At 53.1% G+C, this 24,813-nt stretch overlaps 9 protein-coding genes across 9 annotated transcripts; 6 read left to right on the forward strand and 3 right to left on the reverse strand.

Moving 5' to 3' along the window:
• Positions 1–1,223, forward strand: VTN00DRAFT_10040 (uncharacterized protein; the record flags this gene model as incomplete). The annotated part of the gene is made up of 4 exons (XM_069426653.1): positions 1–115; positions 178–464; positions 534–998; positions 1,068–1,223. 4 exons carry the CDS (start codon positions 1–3, stop codon positions 1,221–1,223), a joined length of 1,023 nt encoding a protein of 340 aa, XP_069283802.1.
• A 529-nt stretch (positions 1,224–1,752) lies between these two features.
• VTN00DRAFT_10041 (uncharacterized protein) lies at positions 1,753–3,077 on the reverse strand (the record flags this gene model as incomplete). The annotated part of the gene is made up of 2 exons (XM_069426654.1): positions 1,753–2,265; positions 2,328–3,077. 2 exons carry the CDS (start codon positions 3,075–3,077, stop codon positions 1,753–1,755), a joined length of 1,263 nt encoding a protein of 420 aa, XP_069283803.1.
• A 3,312-nt stretch (positions 3,078–6,389) lies between these two features.
• On the forward strand, positions 6,390–8,433 carry VTN00DRAFT_10042 (uncharacterized protein; the record flags this gene model as incomplete). Its single annotated transcript, XM_069426655.1, has 2 exons — positions 6,390–6,424; positions 6,483–8,433. The coding sequence occupies 2 exons, from the start codon at positions 6,390–6,392 to the stop codon at positions 8,431–8,433; spliced, it is 1,986 nt and encodes a 661-aa protein (XP_069283804.1).
• An 853-nt stretch (positions 8,434–9,286) lies between these two features.
• On the forward strand, positions 9,287–11,496 carry VTN00DRAFT_10043 (uncharacterized protein; the record flags this gene model as incomplete). Its single annotated transcript, XM_069426656.1, has 4 exons — positions 9,287–9,390; positions 9,443–9,653; positions 9,738–9,931; positions 9,990–11,496. 4 exons carry the CDS (start codon positions 9,287–9,289, stop codon positions 11,494–11,496), a joined length of 2,016 nt encoding a protein of 671 aa, XP_069283805.1.
• A 924-nt stretch (positions 11,497–12,420) lies between these two features.
• Positions 12,421–14,947, reverse strand: VTN00DRAFT_10044 (uncharacterized protein; the record flags this gene model as incomplete). Its single annotated transcript, XM_069426657.1, has 3 exons — positions 12,421–13,704; positions 13,765–14,095; positions 14,205–14,947. The coding sequence occupies 3 exons, from the start codon at positions 14,945–14,947 to the stop codon at positions 12,421–12,423; spliced, it is 2,358 nt and encodes a 785-aa protein (XP_069283806.1).
• Positions 14,948–17,336: 2,389 nt separating this feature from the next.
• On the forward strand, positions 17,337–19,113 carry VTN00DRAFT_10045 (uncharacterized protein; the record flags this gene model as incomplete). The annotated part of the gene is made up of 6 exons (XM_069426658.1): positions 17,337–17,414; positions 17,464–17,881; positions 17,929–17,990; positions 18,042–18,472; positions 18,522–18,736; positions 18,800–19,113. 6 exons carry the CDS (start codon positions 17,337–17,339, stop codon positions 19,111–19,113), a joined length of 1,518 nt encoding a protein of 505 aa, XP_069283807.1.
• A 1,093-nt stretch (positions 19,114–20,206) lies between these two features.
• On the reverse strand, positions 20,207–21,126 carry VTN00DRAFT_10046 (uncharacterized protein; the record flags this gene model as incomplete). The annotated part of the gene is made up of 3 exons (XM_069426659.1): positions 20,207–20,722; positions 20,774–20,829; positions 20,883–21,126. The coding sequence occupies 3 exons, from the start codon at positions 21,124–21,126 to the stop codon at positions 20,207–20,209; spliced, it is 816 nt and encodes a 271-aa protein (XP_069283808.1).
• Positions 21,127–22,058: 932 nt separating this feature from the next.
• VTN00DRAFT_10047 (uncharacterized protein) lies at positions 22,059–23,246 on the forward strand (the record flags this gene model as incomplete). The annotated part of the gene is made up of 1 exon (XM_069426660.1): positions 22,059–23,246. The coding sequence occupies one exon, from the start codon at positions 22,059–22,061 to the stop codon at positions 23,244–23,246; it is 1,188 nt and encodes a 395-aa protein (XP_069283809.1).
• Positions 23,247–23,587: 341 nt separating this feature from the next.
• Positions 23,588–24,600, forward strand: VTN00DRAFT_10048 (uncharacterized protein; the record flags this gene model as incomplete). Its single annotated transcript, XM_069426661.1, has 2 exons — positions 23,588–23,600; positions 23,750–24,600. 2 exons carry the CDS (start codon positions 23,588–23,590, stop codon positions 24,598–24,600), a joined length of 864 nt encoding a protein of 287 aa, XP_069283810.1.
• Positions 24,601–24,813: the final 213 nt, after the last annotated feature.

A 24,813-nucleotide genomic window follows, 5' to 3' on the forward strand; every position in this document is an offset into this window, starting at 1 on the left:
ATGAGTGCTCAAAGGACTTCCATCCACGAGGCCGGCACAGCCGATGGCTGGCACGGCGTCATCCAGCCCGACGGCCAATTCCCGCCGGAGAAGGGCAGATACCATCTGTATATCGGTACGACTGGTCATCCCGACTGTATTTATTCGCCGAATTAAGTATACTGACAGCGGATTCAGGCCTCTTCTGCCCCTTCGCCCATCGTGCCAACATCGTCCGGCACCTGAAGGGCCTAACGGACATCATCGACATCTCCGTCGTCCGCCCGTACCCCAAGGGCGACGCGAAGGGCTGGCCCGGATGGCGGTTCCCCAAGACGGACGACGAGTACCCGAACGCGACTGTCGACAAGCTCTTCGGGAGCGAGTACCTGCACGAGGTGTACTTCCGTGCGGACAAGGAGTACAAGGGGCGGTATTCGGTGCCGTTGCTGTGGGATAAGAAGACGAATACGGCGATCAACAATGTAGAATTCTCCCAAAAATCACTTGGAAAAAAAAAAGAATATCATTTATGCTGATTGCTAGGTGAATAGGAAAGCGCCGAACTCCTCCGCTGGCTTCCAACCGCATTTAACTCCATTCTCCCACCCGAGGTCGCCAGTATAGACCTGTACCCTGCACCCCTCCGCCCCCAGATCGACATCATCACCGAATGGATGCAGCGCGACATAAACACAGGCGTCTACAAAGCCGGCTTCGCCAGCACTCAAGAAGGATACGACAAGAACGTCATCCCCGTCTTCGGGGCGCTGAACAGGCTCGAAGAGCTCGTCGCCAGCAACGGCGGGCCCTTCATCCTGGGGAAGGGGATGACGGAGCTCGACATCAGACTGTACACGACGCTGATCCGGTTCGACACGGTCTACGTGCAGCATTTCAAGTGCAACCTCGGCACGATCAGGCACGACTATCCGGTGCTCAATAATTGGTTGAAGCACATGTATTGGAATGTGCCGGCGTGTCGGGAGACGACGGATTTTAAGCATATTAAGGAGAATGTAAGTCGTCTTTCATGCACTTCTGCAAATGTTATCAAGAGTCAATTCCTTACTAATGGTTGATAACAGTACACCAAGAGCCACTACGACATCAATCCCAAGGCTATTACGCCGATGGGGCCCTTCCCGGACGTTGAAGAGGACGTCGAGACGGATCTCAGCAAGTTGAGAATCGGTGGCGTGAAGCTGCCTGCGGTGGTAGAGTACCAGTCCACCTTGCCTTGAGAAAATGTACAAGCAGACTTTCGTCACGAGAAGCTGCATAGTGTATCATGACCCTTTCATTTCCATTGCAGCTTATAGTTGAGAAGTTTTCAAGGAAACACAGTGCATAAATGCATGCAGAACAGAATGCTGCTGCTTCATCTAACTCATCTCAGCGTTTGTTGTACTGAGATTAGCTTTGTATAAAAAAATACAGTCGGTAGGTATGGACCACGATCGGGAATATAGACTATATCTTTCGTCACCCCTCCCCCCTGTTTATGTCACCTACCTTGCCGCTTTTGCGATCTGGGCTGGCTTTGCCTAGGGTCTGTGACCTATTATGGTGTCCACGTACCCTCCAGTGGCTTCAAAGACATGTGGTTATAGAATAGCAATCACCAAGCTGCTAATTTGCAGAGGAAGGGGGGGGGGTGTTGACGAAAGATATGGTTGTCTACTGTAACAGCAAGCTTCTTCCGTAAACACCCAACGCCGCACCATTTTATAGATTTCAGGATGCTTTGGTTTCTTTCCTTGAAATGCTAGATTACATCCTCCGCTTCAGGAAAAATCCTGTCTGCGACACGCGCGCTCCGACAAGCAGCAAAGACCCCAGGATCATGGACGTTCCCCCGAATAGCTGAGCATAGAGATACTGGCCATCGTCTTTGCCAATGAGAGCTCCCGCCAGTGGCGGCCCGGTCAATGTTGCAATACTGACGATCGAAAAAACCATCCCGATCCTGGTCCCTGCCTTGCTCAAATCGGTCGTCAGACTCGACAGAGCGGAGGGAAACAGGCTCTGGATGCCGCCCCCGAAGAAACCGTAAATCGCAGTAAACACAGTCAGGCCAGCGAGAGAGTGGACGCCAATCCAGCCGTACAGGAGTACGCTTGCTGATGCTGTCCAGGGAATGATGGTATTAACAGGTCCAAAGAACTTGTCGGACAGCAGTGCTGGGATAAGACGGCCGGGGAGGCCAACTCCATTGATGATTAAGAGAAGATTAAAGGACGTTTGCTCTGATATGTGGAGAATGTCGCGACCAAAGGCTCGAACCTGTTATTGTGGTGTTAGATAGGAGAATCTTTTTTTCTTTCTTCATGTATATCAAGACTCACATAATAGTAGGCGTAGAACGTCGCCCAAAGAGCAAAGAACGTCCCCGACGCGAACAGCACGTACGGAAGCTCCGTGAACGCACCCCACTCTATCAGCGGTCCCGTCTTTCTCGGAGGCAATCTCTGCCTCACAAGGCTCAAGACGACACAAGCGTTGAACAACACCACAAAGCCCATTACCCTGACCGTCCACGCAAAGCCGATCTTGGGTAGAAGCTGCTGTGCTATGGCAGGAAAGACCATTCCACCTGTGGCACCACCGCAGGCCGCGGACGATATAGCCAGCGTGCGCCTTTTAGAAAAATAAGTCGACATGACCGCCACCATCGGGCAGAAGAGCAAGCCATCACCCAGTCCCTGGCAGATACCCTGTGCGAGGATGAATTGCCAGTACGAAATCGACAGTGAAGTCATAAAGATGCCCAGCAACTGCAAGATGAACCCAATGATCATGGTTGGACGCAGGTAGCCAGCGTCCATGGCGCGGCCGGAGAACGTTCCTACTCCATAGACGAGACATATCTGCAGTGATCCCACCCAGGAGATGTCAGACGGGGGACGATTCAACATGGAGACGTAGTATGGCTGGAAGATTCCAAAGGAGTTGATATACCCCCAGGCATTGAAGACGATCAGATGGCCGCATAGGACCTGTAGCCACGCCCTCATCCCCCCATCAGGTGGCCCCCTGTCTATGAAACCTTCATCGACGACCTCCTCCTTGGTCTCCTTGCGCGTGAGGAGACCCATAATCAGACGGACACAAGCGGATAATGGGACGAAAGGAAAAAGACAGTGCCTTCAGTCTCCGGTGAAGGCGCATCGAGAGCAGTTTTTTACAAACAGGAAGGAATCGGACGGAGCAGAAGAAGTCTGGATCTCGGGATCTGCGTGCTGCCGTTCAATCACCGATCTCACCGAAAGTCGCTGTGTGGAGCTAGTCAGGAACTAGTGACTCAATCAACAGACCAAATTCAACAGAATTCAAAAGATGCAGCTTTCCCCAGGATTTCCGATGTCAGATACCATGGGAGAGAAGGCTTAGTAAGGGCGATGCGGGGGAGCCCTAACCGCTCCGCCGGGCCACAAACACCGCAATCGTCGCGCTTGGCACGGGGATTCCTGAGATGCCCGATGTCGAGCCTCCAGAGGTGAGTATACGATCTCTACACCGTTCAAAATTTTCACGCTCAGATCGTTCGAGTTGGCGGTATTGCGTGCTCGTGCCCTAGCCTAATGTCGATCGGACCTCGTCTCGGTTAACGGGCTGGCCAGTTGACAGTGTTAACATTTCAATACAGTAATAATTAGTGCTCGGAGCTCACTGTCTTCCCTCTCAGATAATTTCAAAATAATTTGAACTACCATTCAGCTAGAAATCTAGGGAGTATAAGGACGGCTCCAATACCAGCCAAATATACATTTCCCCGATTTTTCCTTCAGAATATTCTCGAAAATTATATATTTCCTGAAATAGGAACAATGTTTGCATTTGACCTTCCTAGTAAGAAGGGGGTAATGCGCGGTTCCGTAGACATTATGCGAGTTTGGTTCTTTCTTTCCTTCATCCTGCGCATCAAAGATCATGCCTAGTCCTGTTGGAATATCCGTACCTGCTTATGACCGAATACAAGACCGGCGGGGGGGGGGGGGCGGGGGGGGGCTCCAAGGACGTGGTATATCGCTCCGATCGCTCCGATCAACATCTGTTCAATCATCGGGGGTATCTGAATGCTGACTTCCATTCATACGTGTACAGCACCTGATGAGGACACCTTATTAACAGAATACTCCACCCTCGCGGTTACTACCATCAGTCATACGATAGGGGAGACTTTTGAGCAAGAAACCAGTAACTCCTGGCAAGATCAAACTGCCCAATACTTGATCTCGAGCGGAAGAGCCGCGATGTTAGAGGTTTTACCGCGGCGAAAAGTTGCCAAGGATGATTCTACCATCTCATGTATATAGCACGTAACCAGGCCAGTTCTTTCAGAGACATCCCTTGCAATGCAGATCCACCCTATGCAAGCAACTCCAATTGATCGTGGTTGTTGCGGCCGGGCGTTTCCCGAAACTGTCAGTCGTCGGAACTCAATTCCGAGACATCGCATGTGAAATGGCATCCTACAGGTTTCTGTCTCTCATTGGAACAAGATAGATTGCGCTCCAACTCTATCGTTGCCACTTCGGAGAACTGGTGCTACGGTAATAACAAGTTATCCTGCAAGAGGCAAGGAAATTAATATGAGGGATTCCAAGTTTATTGAACAGTTCTAACAGCATACTTATCAATTATACTTAATTCTACTTTACTATACGCGAAAACGCGTTCTCTCGACGGGTATCAGGGATTGTATTAGATAAGTTGATCGATTAACTTAGCATTTTAGCTTTCTTGGCTCTATTTCGCTGTCTTACCTCGAACTAAACAGCCATACATAAAGTCACGAACAGATATAGTGAGATGAAGCTGCAATACAAAGAAGCCAGCCCATCTTCATATCCTATTTTCAGATGGACTTCGCTTCTATGACTGGATAATTTCCTTTTTATAACAGTTCTAGAGTGACCTCATTTTCAGTATCTAGCAGCAGGGGGAAAAAATCAACTAAGCTCTCTGGGTTCACGGAACATGCTGCAGTGTAAACGTAGGCTTCGAAGCGCGGTTTACCACCGGAGGAATCGGCTCAGACAGCGGATATGGTGGGTTGGCTTCGCTCTTTTTCCTTTCTCTCTTAACACCGTCACCCGGTAATTCATGGAGATGACAAGGCGCTCGTGCTGTGATTCCGGTACATAGTGACGCTGGACTTCGCAGATGACTTTGATCGCTGGTGGTAAAGGCGTGTCGGTTTTGGCCTTCACACAGTGCGGCCTGGAACAAATGCCAGCGACAGGCTTCTCTCCGGGCCGGACAGGATACCTTGCGTGGTAGCTTGCCGATCTGGGTTTTCCACAGAGGGAACACACATGAAATATTTCCTGCCTTCGTTCGGAGGTAGTACTGCGTATAGATTCGGGGCTTGCGAAGACCGCATTGGAGCTACAATGCCATATGTAAGCGTGAAGCAGATCAGATCGATGAGAAACCGTCACAGCTCACTCTTCCTCTATCCAGCTGCAGTTTGCAACAGTGCTGTAATCGTGAGGACCCAGGCCGAGTCAAATTGTCTCAACTTGCAATTTATGAGCGGCCTCTTCATCAGGCACCACAATTGCGATAGAGAATCTCAGGCCGTATATCGGTGAGCAGGAGGTTCTCTGAGAGAAAAGTGTCACTGGGTAGCAAATCCCGGGAACATTGGAATCAATTGGCCGCTTACAGGCTATTCTTGCAATAATTTGTCATGTAAAAGACTCAAAAAGCATTGGAGAGTACACCAAGTCAGTAATTAGGACTTATTTTAGGATTACTTAAGCATACACATGGCTTAGAATAAATGTGCGGTTCGTCATGAGGTGCAATTATATAAATTCAAACATTGTTGCCTCCCAGCAGGTCAATGAGTAGCCATCAGGAGATACACCGCAACCATGTCCCTGAGGAAATAAAGACAGTGGACTCTTGCGGTCAATATAAGGTGCACAAGCAACAACATCGAGTGAGATCAGCAGAGATGGTTCAGGAGGATCAGCGCTGGTTACTCGATCTAGCCAGCGGTCAGACGCGCGGGGTGCTTACATAAGCGGCGCAATCACATGCGTCTCCACCGCGGGGGAACGCGAGACGTGGAAAAGGAGACAAAAGGTTTCTTCATCAGAGCATCTCCCGGCCGTTTTATTTCTTCTCCGTCCTTTGCTATCATTAGGAGGCCAGTATCAACTGTTGGGATTCCCGGATTAACCCCTTGGAAAAAAAAAAATTTCAGCTGTCTTGTGACTCCTGACTCATCGACGCGATGACGAGACGGGGAGGGCGATGACTTGGTCTACTGGGCTCTGGAACAAGCATCTGGCGGGTCTCAAGAGCCAGAGATCGACTCTGGACTTCTCGCCTTTCTCCGAACTCACCCAGTTCCTCCATCTGCGGCAGATTGACCTTCCGGGAGAGACGCAGTGATGGGTAAACCGCCAGCGGTGGTCATTATCGCCAGGTATGTCCTGTCTGCTCCGGCTGCGGGCTGTCTGAGGCAGCAATCTAACGCCGCGTAGACATGGCGCCCGTCTAGATGCGGTCGATAAAGACTGGCATCTCACATCGCCAACTCCCTACGACCCTCCCCTGACCTACGGCGGCTGGACTCAATGCCGGGCCCTAGGAGCTCGCATCGCGAGTCTGTTGCACACCCGAGAGGTGTCCAGCCGTAAATCGCAAGGGGCCCCTCAAAACGGCTCTTCTGGAGTCAGGGACCCCTCTGAAGCTTCTCGCAGAGCCATTGACCGTGATGTCCACCCTTCGAGTGACTCGAAACCCAACCGGACCCCACGAAGGAAGCACAAGGTCATCATTCATAGTTCGCCCTTTGTCCGGTGCGTTCAGACGGCGATTGCTATCAGTGCCGGTATTAGTCAGTATCGCCGCGCATCTGGCTCATCGAAACTGCTCTATGCAGGCTCGCCTGCGACGAGGACAAGCGACAATGACCCTTCTCCCAAACTGTCATCCATCCCGGAGCCCGAAGAGACTACGGTGCAGGGAGTTTCGGACAGTGAGAGCGGCAAGCCTGGTCCCAGAAAATCCAGCTCGAAGACCCTTCTGCGGATCGACGCGTTTCTGGGGGAATGGCTTTGCCCGGACTACTATGAGCAGATTACTCCTCCTCCAAGCTCGGTAATGATGGTCGCAGGCGCGAAAGCGGAGTTGTTAAGGCGCGGTGAAGAAATACATCGGGGTCACGATGCGGGCAGTAGGTCGATCTCTGGTTACTTCCCCGGAGGCTGGGGAAGCCCCTTGACTCCCGTTTCGCCCGAGGGAGATGACAGTGGAGGACCCAGACCCATATCCGCAATGGCCTATGCCATGGGACACAGGAACCGGACCGGGAGCTACGATGCCTCTGTGGGGAATCCGCTTGGGAAAGGAGGCCTGTCGAAGATACGCACAGACGTTAGCAGAGATGGCGGTGATGGTTATATCCCGCCAACCCCGACGTATGCGGTCTCGCCGTCTGACCCCATCCCGACTGGCTATGTTGCTCACGCCCGCGATGCTTGCGTGGAGGTTGACTACCAGTGGGATAGCATGCGGGAACCGCAGAATTGGGGTGACGGTGGTGAGTACGGAGAGGAATGGAGCGCCATGCACCAGAGGTTCCGGAACGGACTGGAGAACATGATCGACTGGTACAGGACGCACGACCGTCCTCACGAGGGACATCACGGCTCCCACCCCGATCAGGAAAACAACAGCAACCACAACCACAACCACAGCCACGAAGGGGCAGAATCTCCAGCTCGTGAAGACGACGATGACTTTACGGACGTAGTGTTGATCCTGGTAACCCACGGAGCGGGCTGCAATGCTCTGATCGGGGCCTTGACGAGCCAGCCAGTACTGCTGGACGTGGGCATGGCTTCTCTGACCATGGCTGTGCGCAAGGACATGGTTACTACAACGGAGGGTTCTCATGCCAGTGACCAGCAGCAGGATGGATCCCGTCGCAGGTCGTCCATCGGCGGATCCGTGTACCGCGAGTACGAGATGAAGCTGGTAGCCTCGTCGGAGCACCTTCGCGCCGGATCGACTCCTCTCCAGACGCCCCAGCAGCCGTCCCCGAAGATCCTGCGGTCGCCATCGATTTCGTCCCACCGCCACCGGCTGGGCTCGGAAGCAGTCACGTTCGGAGACTCAACAACTCGCGGCTCTGGAAGCAATCGATCTTCGAATACGAATTCGCGCCCGTTCCAGCACGTCCGGGGCGGGTCTGGGCTCTGGGGCTCTTTCTCAGCCAGCGAGGCGGCCTCGGAATCGAGCGAGGACATCGTGCCGAACTTTGAGGAACCGCGGCCGGCGTCTTCATCCCGCGCGACGGACCCGACGTGGGCGAAGCGGATGCCTGAGCAGACCAAGTCTCAGCGCGGGCTCTGGGGGAGCGTGACGATCGCCCAGGAACGCGAGCCGGCCACCAAACGACGGTGGACGGTGGCTGAACGCCATGACTGATGCCGGGAGCCTTCGATATCTCCCCGTCCGAGAGACCTGTATTGTGATTGTTTGTTTGTGTTGTATATTGACTCTGGTTCGCCTCGGCATTGTGACAGCCACGAAGTCTTTGCGGGACTGATGATGTTGTCTCTTCTGCCATTGGACTGTATTTTGACGCCTTTTCTCTGCACGTTGACGATCATATTCCGCTCCGTTGGGCGCACGGCCGCCTGGGTGACAATCAGACTGCTCCACTCGTCATGACTCTACCCCAATACCTCGACAGGAATCTCACTGGCTGGTCCCTGCGTACGTGGTAGGATACACAGCTTGGAATACACGGATTAATACTGTTGTGTACTGTATGCCTCTACTCTTTGCCAAGTCTGTAGATCTCGTAGTCTGTATCCCCGTATCCCGGTCGATTTCCACAGCTAAACCGTCAACAGCAGAGCGGCTACGAGCAGGAGGGGCCTTTTTTCGTGTCTTTTTATCCATAGATCCACGCCTCCTGGGCCATTGAGCTGCGCGCACGCGGTTTGTTGACTGCGTTGTCCTCTTGGCGGAGTTGCTAAGCCGCACTGGATGATTGGCCCGGCCCCCGCGGTCTGGGCGGAGTCTGGACGCTTCACGGTCAACAGCTCCTCTATCTCCACGTATACTTGATCTTCTGCTGCTCCGGATCATAAGCTGGATTTCTTTTCTCCCGATTTTATTTTTCGTCTGTTGAACTGTTTGTTCTTTTGACAAGCTACCAGACACTGAACCGCTGCCGTCCATGCTCACCGCCCCGGAGACGTGAGCTTGGCCTGGAGGATTGATACCGATACTGCTACTGCTGCTTCTCGATCACCGTGCAATTGCTTCAGATATGGCGGCTCTCGAGACTGCTGGTCTGTCTACCACCTACTCCTGCGACAGACAGGGCCTCCCGGACCTCCGCCTGCTCCATTACAACGATGTTTACCACGTCGAGTATGCCCCGCTTCCCCGTGCCTCCCCCAGACTCATACTAACGGACCACCAGAGAAGGCTCTAGAGACCCCGTCGGCGGAGTAGCGCGCTTCCAATCCGTCATCAACTACTATCACACCGCTCCGCGATACGCCGGACAGCCTGAGATCCTGACATTCTTCTCCGGCGATGTCTTCAACCCGAGTCTGGAGAGCACCGTCACCAAGGGCCGGCACATGGTGCCGTTCCTGAACAAGGCGAAGACGGATGTCGCGTGTGTGGGTGTGAGTACGCCTCCCCGGGTCGTTGTCACTTCGTTGGAACAACCTGGTCGTGTGCAGGCCGCCTCATGCTGATTCGCATACCAGAACCATGACCTCGACTTTGGAGTCGAGCAGTTCCAGCACTTGAGGAGCCAGTGCAAGTTTCCGTGGCTGCTAGCCAACGTTTTGGACCCTGCTCTGGGAGAGGACGTCCCACTGGCCAACTGTCAGAAGACGTGCATGCTGACCTCGTCGAACGGGATCAAGATCGGGGTGATCGGACTGGGCGAGAGGGAGTGGTAAGTTAGCCCCTCTGCTCTTTCATACTGGACTGGGTACGAACAGATCATCCTACAGGCTGGGTACCATTAACTCCCTACCTCCCAACCTCATCTACAAGTCGGCTTCGGAGACGGCGAAGGAGCTCGTGCCCGCCTTGCGGGAACAAGGCGCGGAGATGATCATCGCTGTGACGCACCAGCGGGAGCCCAACGACAACAAGCTCGCGGAGAAGACACCGCCCGGGCTGATTGATATCATTCTTGGTGGCCACGACCACTACTACGCGCATTCCGTGATTAATGGCACCCATGTCATCCGTTCAGGGTCGGACTTCAAGCAGCTCAGCTACATCGAAGCCTGGCGCAAGGAAGGCGGTGGATGGGACTTCAACATCACCCGACGGGATATCGTCCGGTCGTTGCCACAGGACCCAGCCAGCGTGGCCCTCGTGTCGAAGCTCACATCGAGTCTGAAGGCGAAGCTGGAGAAGCCGGTCGGATACACGGCCAGCCCTCTGGACGCTCGCTTCACCACGATCCGTCAGAAGGAGTCCAACCTGGGGAACTTCGTCTGCGATCTGATGCGTTTCTACTACGGTGCAGACTGCGCCTTGATGGCGGCAGGCACCATGCGGGGCGATCAGATCTACCCACCCGGCATGCTGAGGCTCAAGGACGTGCTGAGCTGTTTCCCCTTTGAGGATCCTGTTGTTGTTCTCCGAATCAAGGGCCAGGCGTTGTTCGACGCTCTCGAGAATGGTGTCAGTCAGCTCCCCGCACTAGAAGGCCGATTCCCGCAGGTGTCGAACATCTCATTCGGTTTCAAGCCGTCCGCACCGCCAGGGTCGCGGATCGCCTGGGCCAAGATAGGCAACGAGCCTCTGCAGCTGGACAAGTACTACGTCCTTGCGACGAGAGGCTACATGGCTCGCGGAAAAGACGGCTTCACCTCCCTGCTGGTGAAGTCCGCGGGCGGCGAGGTCGAGGAGCTGATCGACGAAGAGAACGGCGTCATGATCAGCACTATCCTGCGCCAGTACTTCCTCAGCCTCAAGATCCTGGGCAAGTGGAACCGCTGGAGCGGCAGCCTGAACCGGCACTGGGGGATTGTGCACAAGAGGATGCAGCACGACAGCTGGCTGCGCAATCCGTCCGCCGCGTCCTCGCCAACAAGCACATCAAAAAGCCCATTCAAAGACGGCGACCGCCGCCGACGCCGCTACCACTACGGCCAGCGCCAGTACCTCGACCGAAAGGCTGTCTCCTACCTCCCGGAGACCCACGACCCGGAGAACGACGACGAGTACGAGACCATGGACTCAGACTCGGACTCGGACCCGGAGCTCCTGACCTCGCCGCACCCCGCGGCGGCCAAGAACTACGTCACGCTCCCCGCGACGACGCCTGCGGAGGAGGAGCGCCGGCTGCGCATCGCGCGGAGCGTGGTGCACAAGTGGATGCGGCTGGCGGGGCTGGAGCGCAAGACGGCCGACACGGTGGACGAGTGGGGGGAGGAGTTCACGCCGGCGTGGACGCGGGGGATCGCGCCGCGGACGGAGGGGAGGATCGTTGCTGAGAATTGATTGATGAGAAGGCTTGGCTTCCTTTCGTTGTCGGGATAGACTTGAAAGAAAAGACAGTTTGGTTTTAAAACGAACTGGCATAGAGAGACAGATGGATAGATAATGATATAGTTATCATCTGACTGACCAGCTTTTCTTGTCATCCGAGTGAAAAGCGACCCACGCCGGGATAAATAATATATACACTACTGAACCATATCTTTCATTACCCTCTCCCCGCCCTGTTCCAGTGGCTTGGCAGATTGCTGTTCTAAAACCATGTGATCTTGAAGCTATTGGAGGGTACCCGGACACTATGATAGGTCACAGGCTCTAGACAAGGCCAGCTGAGAATAAAATAGAAGAAAAGCAGCAAGGTAAATTGCTTGGACAGGGCGGTATAGGGTAACAAAAGATATGGTTCAGTAGGTGTATATAAAGCATAGCAGATGAGAGAATTAGATAGAGCCTATCAAGAGGATTCTATATAAATTATATCTACAAATATAGTTCGATCAAGGTTTCCATCGAATGGTACAAACAGATATCTAGACCAGCTGATGTACTGCACGTACATGCACCTGTGTGGTTCCTTTCAGACTATCACTCATTCCATTCCGTTGATTTGATCCATATGTTCTAAGATAAGACGACCAAAGTCTGGGGTAAAACAACACGTAGAACAAAACGTTCCCGACAAAGAAAAAAGCCGGAAAATCGAGTATAGTATGATAGCATGGTATCTAATCTAATCTAGGTACTAGTACATGTACATGTACATGACATAAAGCTCAAATCATCTGCCAGTGATTCCCTCATTCTACGTTTTCTTTTTTCACCAACGCCACAACTATGACTGACCAGAACCAAAGGCACGTCTCGTACATACTTCTTTTATCTTCAGACAATGACCATGTCGTACATATACGTAGATAGACGTGTATATCATCTTGCGCCTACAGGCCTTGCCCCACTCAGATTGACAACTCTGCCTCCGCCCGCGCCGTCAAAAGGACCGACAAGCGGTCTAGCCCCGGCTCCAGCAGGCGGAGGGGGCTGCACCCACCCAGGTACAGACTCATCCTCGCTCTCGCGGGCATAGATCGTCTGCCAGACATTCGGGAAGCCGGTAGGCAAGGCACCACGTAACCGTGCGCCAGGGATAGCGAAGCGCGGGTTCTTGTGCGTCAGGTAGCCGCGCATGAGGCCTTGGGTGAGGAGGGAGGCCAGGATGGATTCGAGCTCTCGTAGCAGGGGTGAGGGCTTTTCGGGATCGTGGACTTTGGCTTTTCTGGTGGTGTGTGCGTACGGGTTCAGTTCGTACTGGCTGTAGTCCGTGTCCGGGACTCGCTGTTCGCCGTCGATGAGGGACCCCGAGGGATTCTCACGCCATTCGCCCTCGGCGTCGAAGTAGCCGTCGGGTGCGAGGTAGTCGTCGTAGGTGGTGTGGTGGCTGTTTTGAGCTTGGGTCTGTGTCGGCTGCTCTGGGAAGCCGTTCAGACTGGCGAAGTCGCTGTCCGGGGGGAAGTGGACGACCTCGGACCCGTAGCCACTGGCTGCGGCGTCCGCGTCCTTGGCTAGGTCAGGCTGGTTGACGTTTCCAAACAGACTGCTCGCGGTGATAGGGCCCAGCTTAGGCTGCCCATGGCGCGACTGCAGCCATCGGACGGCGGCTTCGAGCTTGCGCAGATAGAGAAAGGGAGGGGGTCCGCGCTGTGCCTGAGCTCCTGGGTCGCCGTGGTAGCCTCCGTGGATGAAGACCTTCCGTGTGAGAGATCGCCAGACGAGGATCTCACACCTATTGCGGAGCTGAAGCAGGATGCCCTTCCGGGCGAGCCACTCCGCGTCTGGCGAGTCGACGGCGAGGTGCTGTCGGAAGGCGATGTAGTCACCGCTGATGATGATGCGGCAGAGGGGGACGAATCGCTCCGCGAGTCCCTGCGCCTCCGGTCTCTGGAGCAGCGCGAGGGACGGAAAGCGGCCGAGGATGATGTTGCAGGGGATGAGGTAGGTTAGGATGAGATGTTTCTGCTTCAGAGCCTGCCGGTGGCACTGGTCATACGCCGCTTGTAGGGCGATCTGTGCGGGAAAGAAGAGGTTGTTTGAGAAGTGGTATCTTCCGAGATAGTAGAGGTATGTGACTCGCTGGGAGGCAGGGAAGTAGTTGAGGGGAGGCGACTGGGCGCTGATACTGGCGAACATCTGCTCTGCGTTTCGCAGTTTTCCACACTGCAAATGTCAGCCTCAATTCGATATAATATCCTAGAAGTATCTGGAGTGTGGCCATACCTGAAACAGCAGTTTCAAACACAGATTCGCCATCAGGTAGATTCCGACTCTCTTTCCCTCCGGCTTGCCGTGGACGCCCGGCGTCCCGCTACGGTCGGTCAGACACTTGATAAAGGCCTCCCGGACCACATTGGCAGACTGCTCGACGAGGGTGACCTTCTCCGTAGCCTCCTCGCGATCCGAACGGCCTTCCCGCCGGAGGAGATGTGCGATCAGCTCGGGGCGGCGGTCGAGGCCCATGGCCAGCTTGGCCAGGACTTTGGAGAGGTACAGGACGGTCGGGAGGACGATGACGCCCATCTGACTATCTCCTAGCGCAAGGACGCATTGACTGTAGAGAAAATGGAAGCCATGATCAGCCTGGGATCGATCGGTCGTCGAACGCCGCGGTCGTGGCCGTCGTACGGGAGGATGGGTGGATCGGGACACGACCGACTTACTTCAGCAGTCCCTTGAGCAAGTTGTACGTCTCGAGCAAGTTCTCGACGTTGACATCGCGCAGGAAGGTGAGATAGAGCTTCATGAAGACGGGGAAGGGCGTCCAGGGGCTGCCAGCGTGGGCGCGTGGGACGAGGGTCTCGCAGCGTTTGAGCAGCTCGGCGTCGCCCTGGGGCCCGGCGGGATAGTGGCTTTTCAGCTCGTCCACCATCTTGTGGTAGATCTCAGGCAGCGGGGGCTCGATCTGGAGGTAGTCCTGCAGCTTGGGGCCATTGCGATCGCGGACCAGCTCGGCGACGCTGGCGAGGAAGTTGTCCAGCACGGGGGTGTTCATGGCGGCCATGGCGCGGGTGCGCGGGACGGACTGCGCAGGCTCGAAGGAAGACGGGCCGTCGTTCGACGATGAGAAGGGATCACGGCCGAAGAGGAGAGGGAGCGCGATGAGCTGGAGCTCGAGATGGTCACGCTGGAGCTGCTCGAGCTGAAGGCGGAGCAGGACGAGCTGGTGCGAGAGCGCGATGCATGTCGAGCGCAGCGAGTCGACGTCGGGATCGCGCACGGCGTACGGCACATGCACGACGCAGCTCGCGAGGATGTGCTCGAGGTCGGCGTCGAGGGCCGCGGCGCGGTCGGTCTGGCGGCGCTGCTGCGAGCGGGTGTTGTAGTGATGTTGAGGTTGGAGATGTCGTTCTTGGTGTTGAAGATGCTGTCTCGTGAAGATCCCGCTCTTGGCGCCCCGCCCCATCTTCGATCTATATCTTAGACAAAACACTTAGGAAAATATCATACACTCATAGGAATGAATTTCTCTTGTTCTTTAACTCTGCCCTCTTTGTGTTCTTTCTGAGGTTACACCTTTGTTTACTTCCATTGTCTCTCCATCGCTCACGGCTCTTCTGCTACGTTCTGACCATCCATAATTTACTCATTAAGCAGTGTGATTTGGCATATGTAACAAGTGAATATAAAGATTAGGCCTATATGAAAAACAGAACCTTTCCTAAGTACTGATGCATTCAAGATTGCAATCTCATGACCATATCTGCACAATTAACAAAGGACATCATAGACTATACGTGTACAACCTCTGTTTCTTTCTCTTTGCGAGGACGGAGGCCCTCACTGGAACTATTTTCGTCTCAAGGAAATCAATGCTCGAGCCTTGATGAAAGTCATGCCAGATGTGCCTCCCACATAAAGGCTCTTTATCCATCCTCAGGCGGTGTTAGAAGAGGAGGAGGGAGAACTCGGCGAGACCGAGAGTTGGGACGTAGACGACGGATGCCGCCGTGATCACCTATAGATAAAGAACCCATTCAGCAATTGGCGCAGGTCATAAGATTCTAGTGTCATCTTACTTTTTGACCTTGGTTGAATGTATCAATGGTGATCTCTCACAGGTGAGCGCCTTCGCCATAGTATTGAAAACTGTCTGTTGGATACCCATCATAAGGCTGTATCGGAGACATCTCATGGAACAATCTTGCGTACATATGAGCAATCCCTGGGTTGCCAGAGAAAATATCCTTTATTTTGTTTAAAAATGAGTTTGTCACTCTATCAACGTGCAGGCAGGGAGCTGATACCCAGGCAAGAATTAGGCAGACTGATCAAGAGTCATCATTAGCCTGATGGTTGAGAGATATCAATATATAGCATACAGCTAGCATCTTCAACTCCGAAAGCCCGGGAGATCCGCATTGAAAGGCATGGTGTACAAAGTAGGATCCCGACCGTGCATACGAGGTACGTCGCCTTGTCTGCTTTTCTCTGGGGATGTTCGAAGTCAACATGGTAACCGGGAGGTGCTGGTATCATGCCTGAAGGCATATTGCTGCTTTGCAGCGCCTGCCAACTATACAGAGAGTGAAACGAGAGACAAGAAAACAACACCTGAAAACTCCTGTAGCAAGGCAAGAGTGAATTGGTTACACGGGGCTCGCCGCTTATAACTACACGTTGGGGGAAGCATGATCTTTTGATTTTTCTCTTCTGCAGTCTGGCATAGACCTGACATTCTGTAGCTACAGGGGACTCGGAACCACATCTGCTCTGTTCCAATGCACGCTGTTCATGTGGAAAGGAGTTCTGGATAATAACGCATGTCATTCAATTATCACTATTGGTCTACCATTGACACTCCTGGCTACTGGGGAGCATGCCAGGTCCCTGCGGCATCGGGGATGCAGGAAAGACCGGGGGCCAACCAAGGTTTTTTAATAAAGATTAACATATTCAGAGCCTGTGGGGTGTGAATATTTGTTTTTTATATGTCTCGCAGGAGCTCTGTTCTAAGAGTGATCGTCGCTCAGCATATGGTGGGATATATCAGATCCTAAGCGTCGTGCAGCGCAGCAGTTGCAGTCTCTACGGAGGAATCCCGAGCAGCTAAACAGAACGGTCATCCTTGACGAACAGAGTCTAGAAAAACGGTTGTAGCATCGCAATCCTGCCAACATGGGTCACGCTCCAAGTTCCATGGTGTGTAGGCATAGGAAATCTGCTTCTACAGTAGGTTGCCATCACCCCCTCCCCTGCAACCAACTCTCTTGGTGGATTGCTATTTGTCAACCGAATATTACCACTATAACCTAGTGGTATGCCAAGAAGCCTATGAGCCTAGTCAGCACACGCCGATCCAGGCATCTCGAAGGTTATAATCCCTGCAATAAAGGAACTATACTACCTATACCCATGATTGGCTATTATACCCTTGCAATACCCCTTTATATTGCATCGATACATCATTCTTTCAGAATCGCTTGATATATCCATATTCGGAAGGTCTAAACCCCTAATTCCATGAGATAAATAGTCAGTTAAGTTAGGTAGATTCGAATAATCAGAGCTTTCATCATCATACCTTCGGATTACTAGGTTCGCGCAGTCTGACACTATTTTATACCCATGTGATTTCGAAGCTATTGGGTGCCCAGGCACTATTATAGGTCCCGGACCCTAGGGGAAGCCAGCCCAGATCCGATATACGCCTATATAAGCGAGAGGACTAGTTCTGTCAACGCCGTGCTTTCCTACAGGGCGAGGGCAATGGCGCCTGCTTCTCCACCATCGAACCTAGGCCTGAATTCAACGCTCTGTGGAGAGTATCGGTTCAGAACCTGCCTTGGAGCAACATGAAAGCTTTCGTAGCGGCCCTCCTTGCCAGTGCTGCGGGTGTTGCTGCTTTCTCCCCTGCTCCTCCCGCATCCTGTGTATGTTGCCCATAACATTTTTGAGGGAGCTCACTGACATTCAGCGTAGTGCAGCACCTTGGCTGCTTCCGAGCTTGCCAGCAAGCTCACGGTTCCCGGACAAGGCCGCTATGAATCGTCGGTAGATTCGTATTTCTCGAAAACCGCCCAGCTGCGGCCCAACTGTGTCATCACACCGTTGACTCCACAGGATGTGTCGCTGGCTGTTTCGACCTTGGCCAGCCAGGCGTGCCAGTTCGCGGTTCGAGGTGGTGGACATACAGCCTGGGCGGGTGCTGCCAATATCGAGGAAGGCGTGACGATTGACTTGTCGTGGATGAATTCGACGACATACCACCCTGGCAACTCAACAGCATCAATTGGTCCAGGTGCACGGTGGGGATCGGTTTACAGCACTCTCGAGAAGTATAATGTGACGGTAGTTGGCGGCCGTGCGAGTACGGTCGGTCTTGGGCTGGTTCTAGGAGGTGAGTACGATTTACCTCTAAAGCAGATTTGTGCTTATCCTGCATAGGAGGCAATTCATTCCTCGCTGCCCGTTACGGCCTTGCATGCGATAACATCGTGAACTGTAAGGTAAACTCTCCAATTGGCCATATCCCAGGAATTTAGCTGAGAGGCACGCAGATCGTTCTCGCCAACGGTGACATTGTCAATGCAAATCACAACGAGAATCCCGACCTCTTCCAAGCTTTGAAGGGCGGCTCGAACAACTTCGGTATTGTGGTCGAATTCGATCTCCAGGCGTTCCACCAGCCAGCCTTCTGGGGTGGTGTCGTTGTTTATCCAAACTCCACAACCTCTAGACAGGTGACAGCCTTCGTCAACTTCAGCAACCACATCGAAGATGATCCATACGCGTCAGTCATCAGCATCTGGTCGTACTCATCGACCACAAAACGGACTCAAATTATGAATATCTATGACTACAGCAAACCGATGCCCAAGCCCGCTGCATTCAATGAGTTCCTGAGCGTCCCGGGCAACCTTAGTGATACTACACGGATCAGCAACCACGCTGACTTGACATCTGAGCTCTCCATGGCATATGGCCTTCGGTAGGTGACAGCAGGCCTCCCTGTTTAGTGATCATCTGACGTTTCTCAGTGATAACTTCTGGACGCTTACATTCGTAAACGACGAGCGGATGCTTCAAAAAGCAATCGACATCGAGAATCACCTGGCTGCAAGTCTCGGTAGCGCATCTGGAGAATGGACCATGAACGTCATGTTCCAGCCCATCCCTACCATCTTCGCTCAGCACAGCGCCAAGAAGGGCGGAAACGTCCTTGGCCTTGATCGTGCTACTGAAAACCTTGTCTGTAAGTCACCCCAATATCTATACCATATGTCCTCTCGACACGATCGTTGACATCACCACACAGTATTCCAATTCAACGCTGCCTGGGAACACGCAGAAGACGACGCTCTATTCTACAACGCCGGCGACACTATGATCAATAAACTGACTGCCTACGCTAAGGAGATTGACAAATACAACGAGTTTCTCTACCTGAACTACGCCAGCAGCAACCAGGACCCTCTCGACGGCTATGGAGTTGAGAACGTGCGGAAGCTGCAGGCTGTGTCGAAGAAGTACGATCCAAGGGGAGTCTTCCAACAGCTGGTTCCTGGGGGCTTCAAGCTTTTCAAGAAGGATACGGAGAACTCCGCGAAGAAGGATAAGTCGGAACTGTGATGTCTTGGGACCGATGCATTTGCTTTTTCCGCTGTCCTAGAAAAATTCAGACTACTCTAGACAGTTGGAGGACAGATAACTGTTTTGAATTGCTTTAGAGGATAGAAGATAACTGTCTATGGCATGCCTTCTCACGTTATCCATATCCGAATCCTGTCCATATGGCAGGTAATATGTTTGTTTCGATAAATCTCCATCCGATGTTGACTTGCGAACAGGGACACTTCAAGAAGATCTGCTCTGCAGCGCAGCACATCATTTTGGGAATTCAGACATGTCCTTTAATTAATCTACACAAGTGCCTGCTTACTCTGTACTGTACTGTGCAGTACTGTACCCTGCACTCTGTAAACGGTAACCGTACAGCTGGGGTAGACGCGTCATGGGAGCACATCACATCATACTCCACAGTTAACAGTTAGGAAGTTGCTAAGATGATATGATAAACTAAACCAAGGCCATCGCACTTAGGTACCCAGCGCCCACCTGCAGATTAGATTAGATCGTACGCCTGTCAAGGAAAAGGAAACAGGTTTAAGTTGAACGGAAGCAGAGCCCCTGGTTCTGGTCTCTGGGCGGGATATACGTTTAAGATGTTGGGTTATAGGGTGTCGGGTAGAAGGTACAGGGTACAGGGTATAGGTTATGGGTTGTAGGTTATACAGGGTATAGGGTATCTAAAGACCAGCAATCTATTCCATTCTTCCCTTGTCATTTAGAGATTCTAAGGCTTCTAAAGCTTTCATTCAGTGCGCTTATCCTTGTCTATCTCGGCTATGAAAGCATCCACAGACACCGTCTGTTAGACGTATTGATTTCTAAGCAGAACATTCATGTAGAAGATAGAATACACATAGTACCGGCGTTGATATTTTGGGATAGCCATTTTTTGAAGAAGTAGGTAAATGGAAAGCATTAAAAGGAAAGGTATTAGTATTAGTAAAATTGAGCATTACCGTCGTGTATCAGAGAAAATCATTGAAACGAAACATTCAACACAGGTAGACGTAGTGAAGAGCAAAGCATATCCACAATACTAACCACAAATGAACAAGCACATGCCAAGAGAATATTGATACCGCAGTCATCAAACTTAAACGAAAAGGAGGACGATCAATCCAGCTGCGAGAATACCGCCCAAGTGCCGGGGATGGTCTGTATCCGCAGCCCCGCTATCCGTCGAGGACGTTGCCGCTGCGTCCGTCACGACGGTTACTCGACCAGACACCGTCGTCCCGGGAATCGTGGTAGCCGGCTTCGTCGTGGCCGGAATGACGCACCCGTCTACCGTGGTAGCAGGAACCGTCTCCGCGGGTATGGTGCTAGGATGTCTTGTCGTCCCCGGGACGGTGGTCGTATAAGTCGCTGGAGCGCCCAGCGCACTCGCGGGTATCGCGCTTCCAACACCTTTACTCGTCCACGGACTCGGGAGGCTCATGGTCACGGTGTTGGGCTTGGCTGCGGCATCTGCGCTGTAGATATTTCCGGGTTTGTCTGCGTAGTCGCCCGTGATCAGGTTAACTGTCTCTCCGGAAGGGGTGGTGAAGTTGCCGGTTGTGATGCTGCCGTACCAGCCGTCTGCGAAGTAGACGTTCGTGGTAAACTGGTCCTAGTAAAGGCTTAGCAGATTTATCATACACATGGTCAGGCTATCGCATACCCAGCAGAATGGTACCTTATCGACATCCAGCAGCAGGCATTGCATTCCTTCTGCACCTGTTGACACCGTCAGCTATTGAAAATGGCTTGAGTGAGCGCACGCCGCCTACAGCATAAAGGAGCCGCCCGTTCCACTAGGGCACCTGTTTGGACCGCATCGCGCTTGAAGTGCGACGCGGTGGCGACGGTGTTGACGAGGTTGTTGTAGAGGTGCACCACATCTTCCGCGGCGTTCGAGGCGCCTTTGGGCGTACATGGTACGTATCCTTTTCCGCAGCTGTCTCTGGTTCCGATAGTCGAAGCGCACGCTTTGAGCATCAAGGTAAAGAGGACGAACGAGTGTATTGAGAGCATGTTGAGTAATTCTCAAAGGAATGAGCCGGTAGAGGGAACGGCTTTCGTAGGGATCTGACAAGGAGTTGGATGTGAACGAGAGGATAGTAGCCAAACGGACAACAGAGGATAGAGGAGTGACAAAGATGGATCTGGGGAACCCCACAGTGGTTAATGTCTTTAAGGAACAAAAAGAACAGGAAATCTCCGGGCTACAGGGGAAACAGTCAGACCAAAATAGCGACAGACTGCGGGTTTCAGGAGTTGCCGCGGCGCGCAGCTGATGGTGTTGCTGGTGAATACGCAGGAAAATAGAGCAAAGGACCTAGATACCTAGACACCAGGAGACCTCACAGAATTTTTCCAGCCATGAGTAGTGAAAGAGAGACTGGGTTGCCGGTTCACAGAGCTGCCAGTTCATCTCTGACAATGTGCACCGTGCCCGGTACAGGGTTGCACAGGGATCGCTTGGTTACATCCATCTGGGACCGGCAGCTCTTATGTCACATGGCCAGTCTCTACTAATAAACTATATCCAGGCCATTAATAGCATATGAGGTCTTGTCCCTGGCTCCAAAGCCAGCCATTTCTGTTTCAGAATCATGGCTGCAGGCAGGTGTTAGCGGTTAGCGGGGTCCCCTGTCAAGGGACCAATCCAATCCCCAGGATCAAAATCCGAGCAAAAGGAATGTGGTGCGGGGAGCCACTGGTGACTGGCTCGTATCAAGAAGGCGTATAAAACCAGCGAGTCAGCAGGCGAGGAGAAGCGCGCCAAGTAGGTATAAAAAAGATATAAAAAGATCGAAGTCTCGGAGCGATCTCCGCATCGGCTCGGGATGCCGATGCACTGACTAAGCAGTATCATCACGTGTCGATAAGCACGTCCAAAAATTTCCCCAAAATCACCGCGCTCATCGTCCCCGACACACGACCACAACATTGACGGCTTCACGATGGCGACGACGGCGGAATCGCAGCCGTCTGGCATGCAGACAGTGTCTGCGCTACTCGAGAACATCACCAGCTGTCTGTCTACCGCCGGATCGTCTCTCCCCAAGACGCATAAGGATGCGCCGTCCGACGTCTCCATCGAGCCGCCCCAGGACGGCATCTCCCTCCTCGACACAAAGAGCGATCTGCTGCTCTCGTATCTGCATAATCTCGTCTTCTTGATCCTGTTCCAACTACACGAACTTTCATCCTCAAAAACCGGCTCTACGGAGGACGGCAAGGATGCCGGCGACAGCGCTTCCCTACGCGACGACATCGTCAAGAAACTGGCAGAACTACGGATCTACCTCGATCGTGGTGTCCGGCCCCTGGAGGGCAGGTTGAAGTACCAGGTGGACAAGGTGGTCAAGGCCGCGGAGGATGCCGAGAGGGCTCAGCGCAGTGCTGAGGCCGCCAAGAAGAGCAAGGACAAAAAGAAGGCCTCTTCAGACGACGAGGACGATGAGGAGGAAGGGTCTGATGCCAGCGAATCTGGCAGCAGCGACGAGGAGAGCGACGAGGAGGAGATCGACGAGATGGCCTACCGGCCCAACATCTCCGCCTTCTCCAAGGCCGTCGCGCCGACGGAGAAGAAGTCCAGATCAGACAGCAAGTCCGACAGCAAGAAGTCGACAGACGGCATCTACCGCCCGCCCAAGATCAAGCCGACCGCGCTGCCCACGACGGACCACCGCGAGCGCGAGGAGCGCCGTCCGAAACGGTCCAACGTCATCGACGAGTTCGTCACCGCGGAGATGTCGTCCGCGCCCATGGCGGAGCCCAGCATCGGCAGCACGATCCGGCAGGGCGGACGACACGTCAAGACGCAAAGGGAGCGGGAGCGGGACGAGGAACGCAGAGAGTACGAAGAGACCAACTTCGTGCGCCTGCAGGAGAGCAAGAAGGACAAGGCCAAGAGACGCCGGGAGATGGGCCGCGATGGCGGATTTGGCGGGGAGGACTTCCGCCTGCTGGGCGAGGGCGCCGACCGGATCACGAGGCTCACGCGGCGGGCGCAGGGAAGCGGCAGCGTGCTGGAGCGGAGCCGCAAGAGGAAGCTCACGGAAGACGGCCCGCGGGGAGACGGGGTGTCAATCGGAGAGACGTTCGAGAAGCGGCGGAAGAAGATCGACAGCTGGAAGAAGAAGTAGTTCTCTTCTGCCATGTATGCATCTGTGCTTGTTGGGATGCACTGTACTTTCTACGTTGTTTTTCGATTCCTGCATTAATGTCGATACCATCTGGGCTGGAATAAAAGTTTGATATTATATTCAAAATCCCAGTTGAACTGTCATAGAAACTGGTTGTTCTGCGTCGGATGGGTCCCTGGACATGGTCTACCGCAACACCAGACAATGACATCATCACCCTCGGCGCATCGCAACCTGATCTCCAGCGTAAAATATCCTTCTTCAGTTTCCTGATATGATAACAACTTCAATTACCCAGAACCGAGCATCTAGATATTCTCTTTACCCCTCTACCATTCAGTATGGAGGACCCCGGTATGCTCTGACCCAGCCAACCCATATATGCTTCACAACCCATCCATATGACTAGATCGATACACACATACTTACCACTCCTTAAGCTGCCCTGCCATCTATATATATATATATATATATATACACTAACACAGACTGACATAAAACAGTAAAAGAACTCCCCCCCATAATCGCCCAACTGACGCGCTCCCCGCCATCCCTGCAACGCGCCACGATCGAGTGCTTCTTCACGCCCGACGCATCCTTCACGCACCCGTTCTGCCGGACGGGCAGTTTTGCGTTCACCCTTCCGCCAGGTGTCTGCTTCTGCAGCCGCTGGCTCATCGTGATGATCTACCGCGCGTACAAGATCATGAGTCCGGACGTCGAGGTTGAGGTGCGATCTATAGGTACGTTCCTCTTCCTCCCTCCTCCCTATATAGATATCGATCAATATATACTAATGAGCCATGATGGTGATGATGAGAGGATAGCACTCGACAAACAACGCCTAACCCTCTACGCCACCGTCTCCCAACTCTTCACATTCACCCTCTTCGGCCTGATCCCGATCTACACCGCCCCCGTGACCCTGACATCGATAATAACCCTCACCACGACGACCGATAATAAGGGCAATGAACTCATTGATTCTTTTCCAAAATCTAAACCCGCTGCTGCTTCAAGCTCAGGGCCAGGAGTCAAGTACTATATATCAGCGCAGGAAGACCTCTACCAGACCTCGGAATGGATCAAGTTCCTCATTCCGTGGGGGATCGGATCCATCCTGGTTCTGCTCTGGCATGTTTTCGCGACGGTGGTGTGTACCGTTGGGGCGATGGTCCTCTGGCCTGTGACGTGGGCGGAGGAGGCGGGGTATCTTCCTCTTAGCAGATTGTGGAGGGGGGAGTTGGGGCAGGGAGGGCGACGGGAGGGGGAGCTGGAGAGGAAGAGGGGAGGGAGGAGGACGGTGGTGAGTGATGTGAGGGGTGGAGTGACGTATATTGGGATAGCGACGTGATACGTAAAATATGTAACATGACATGAAGGGAGGGGATGGGTGGGTGATGTGTTAGAAATGTGGATTGTTGACGTCGTTGTTTTATTTTGATTGAAAGTTCTGGGTGTTGGCGGTTTCCTACATACAATACAACGTGTCTTATATCAGGTAGTCTTTGTGGTTAAGTAATTGTATACAGTCCAGTGGTATAATCTGATGTTTTCAGCAGCCTTC

The sequence above is a fragment of the Thermoascus crustaceus genome (genome assembly GCF_041956765.1).
Source record: "Thermoascus crustaceus strain CBS 181.67 unplaced genomic scaffold VTN00scaffold_9, whole genome shotgun sequence".
Lineage (NCBI taxonomy): Eukaryota > Fungi > Ascomycota > Eurotiomycetes > Eurotiales > Thermoascaceae > Thermoascus > Thermoascus crustaceus.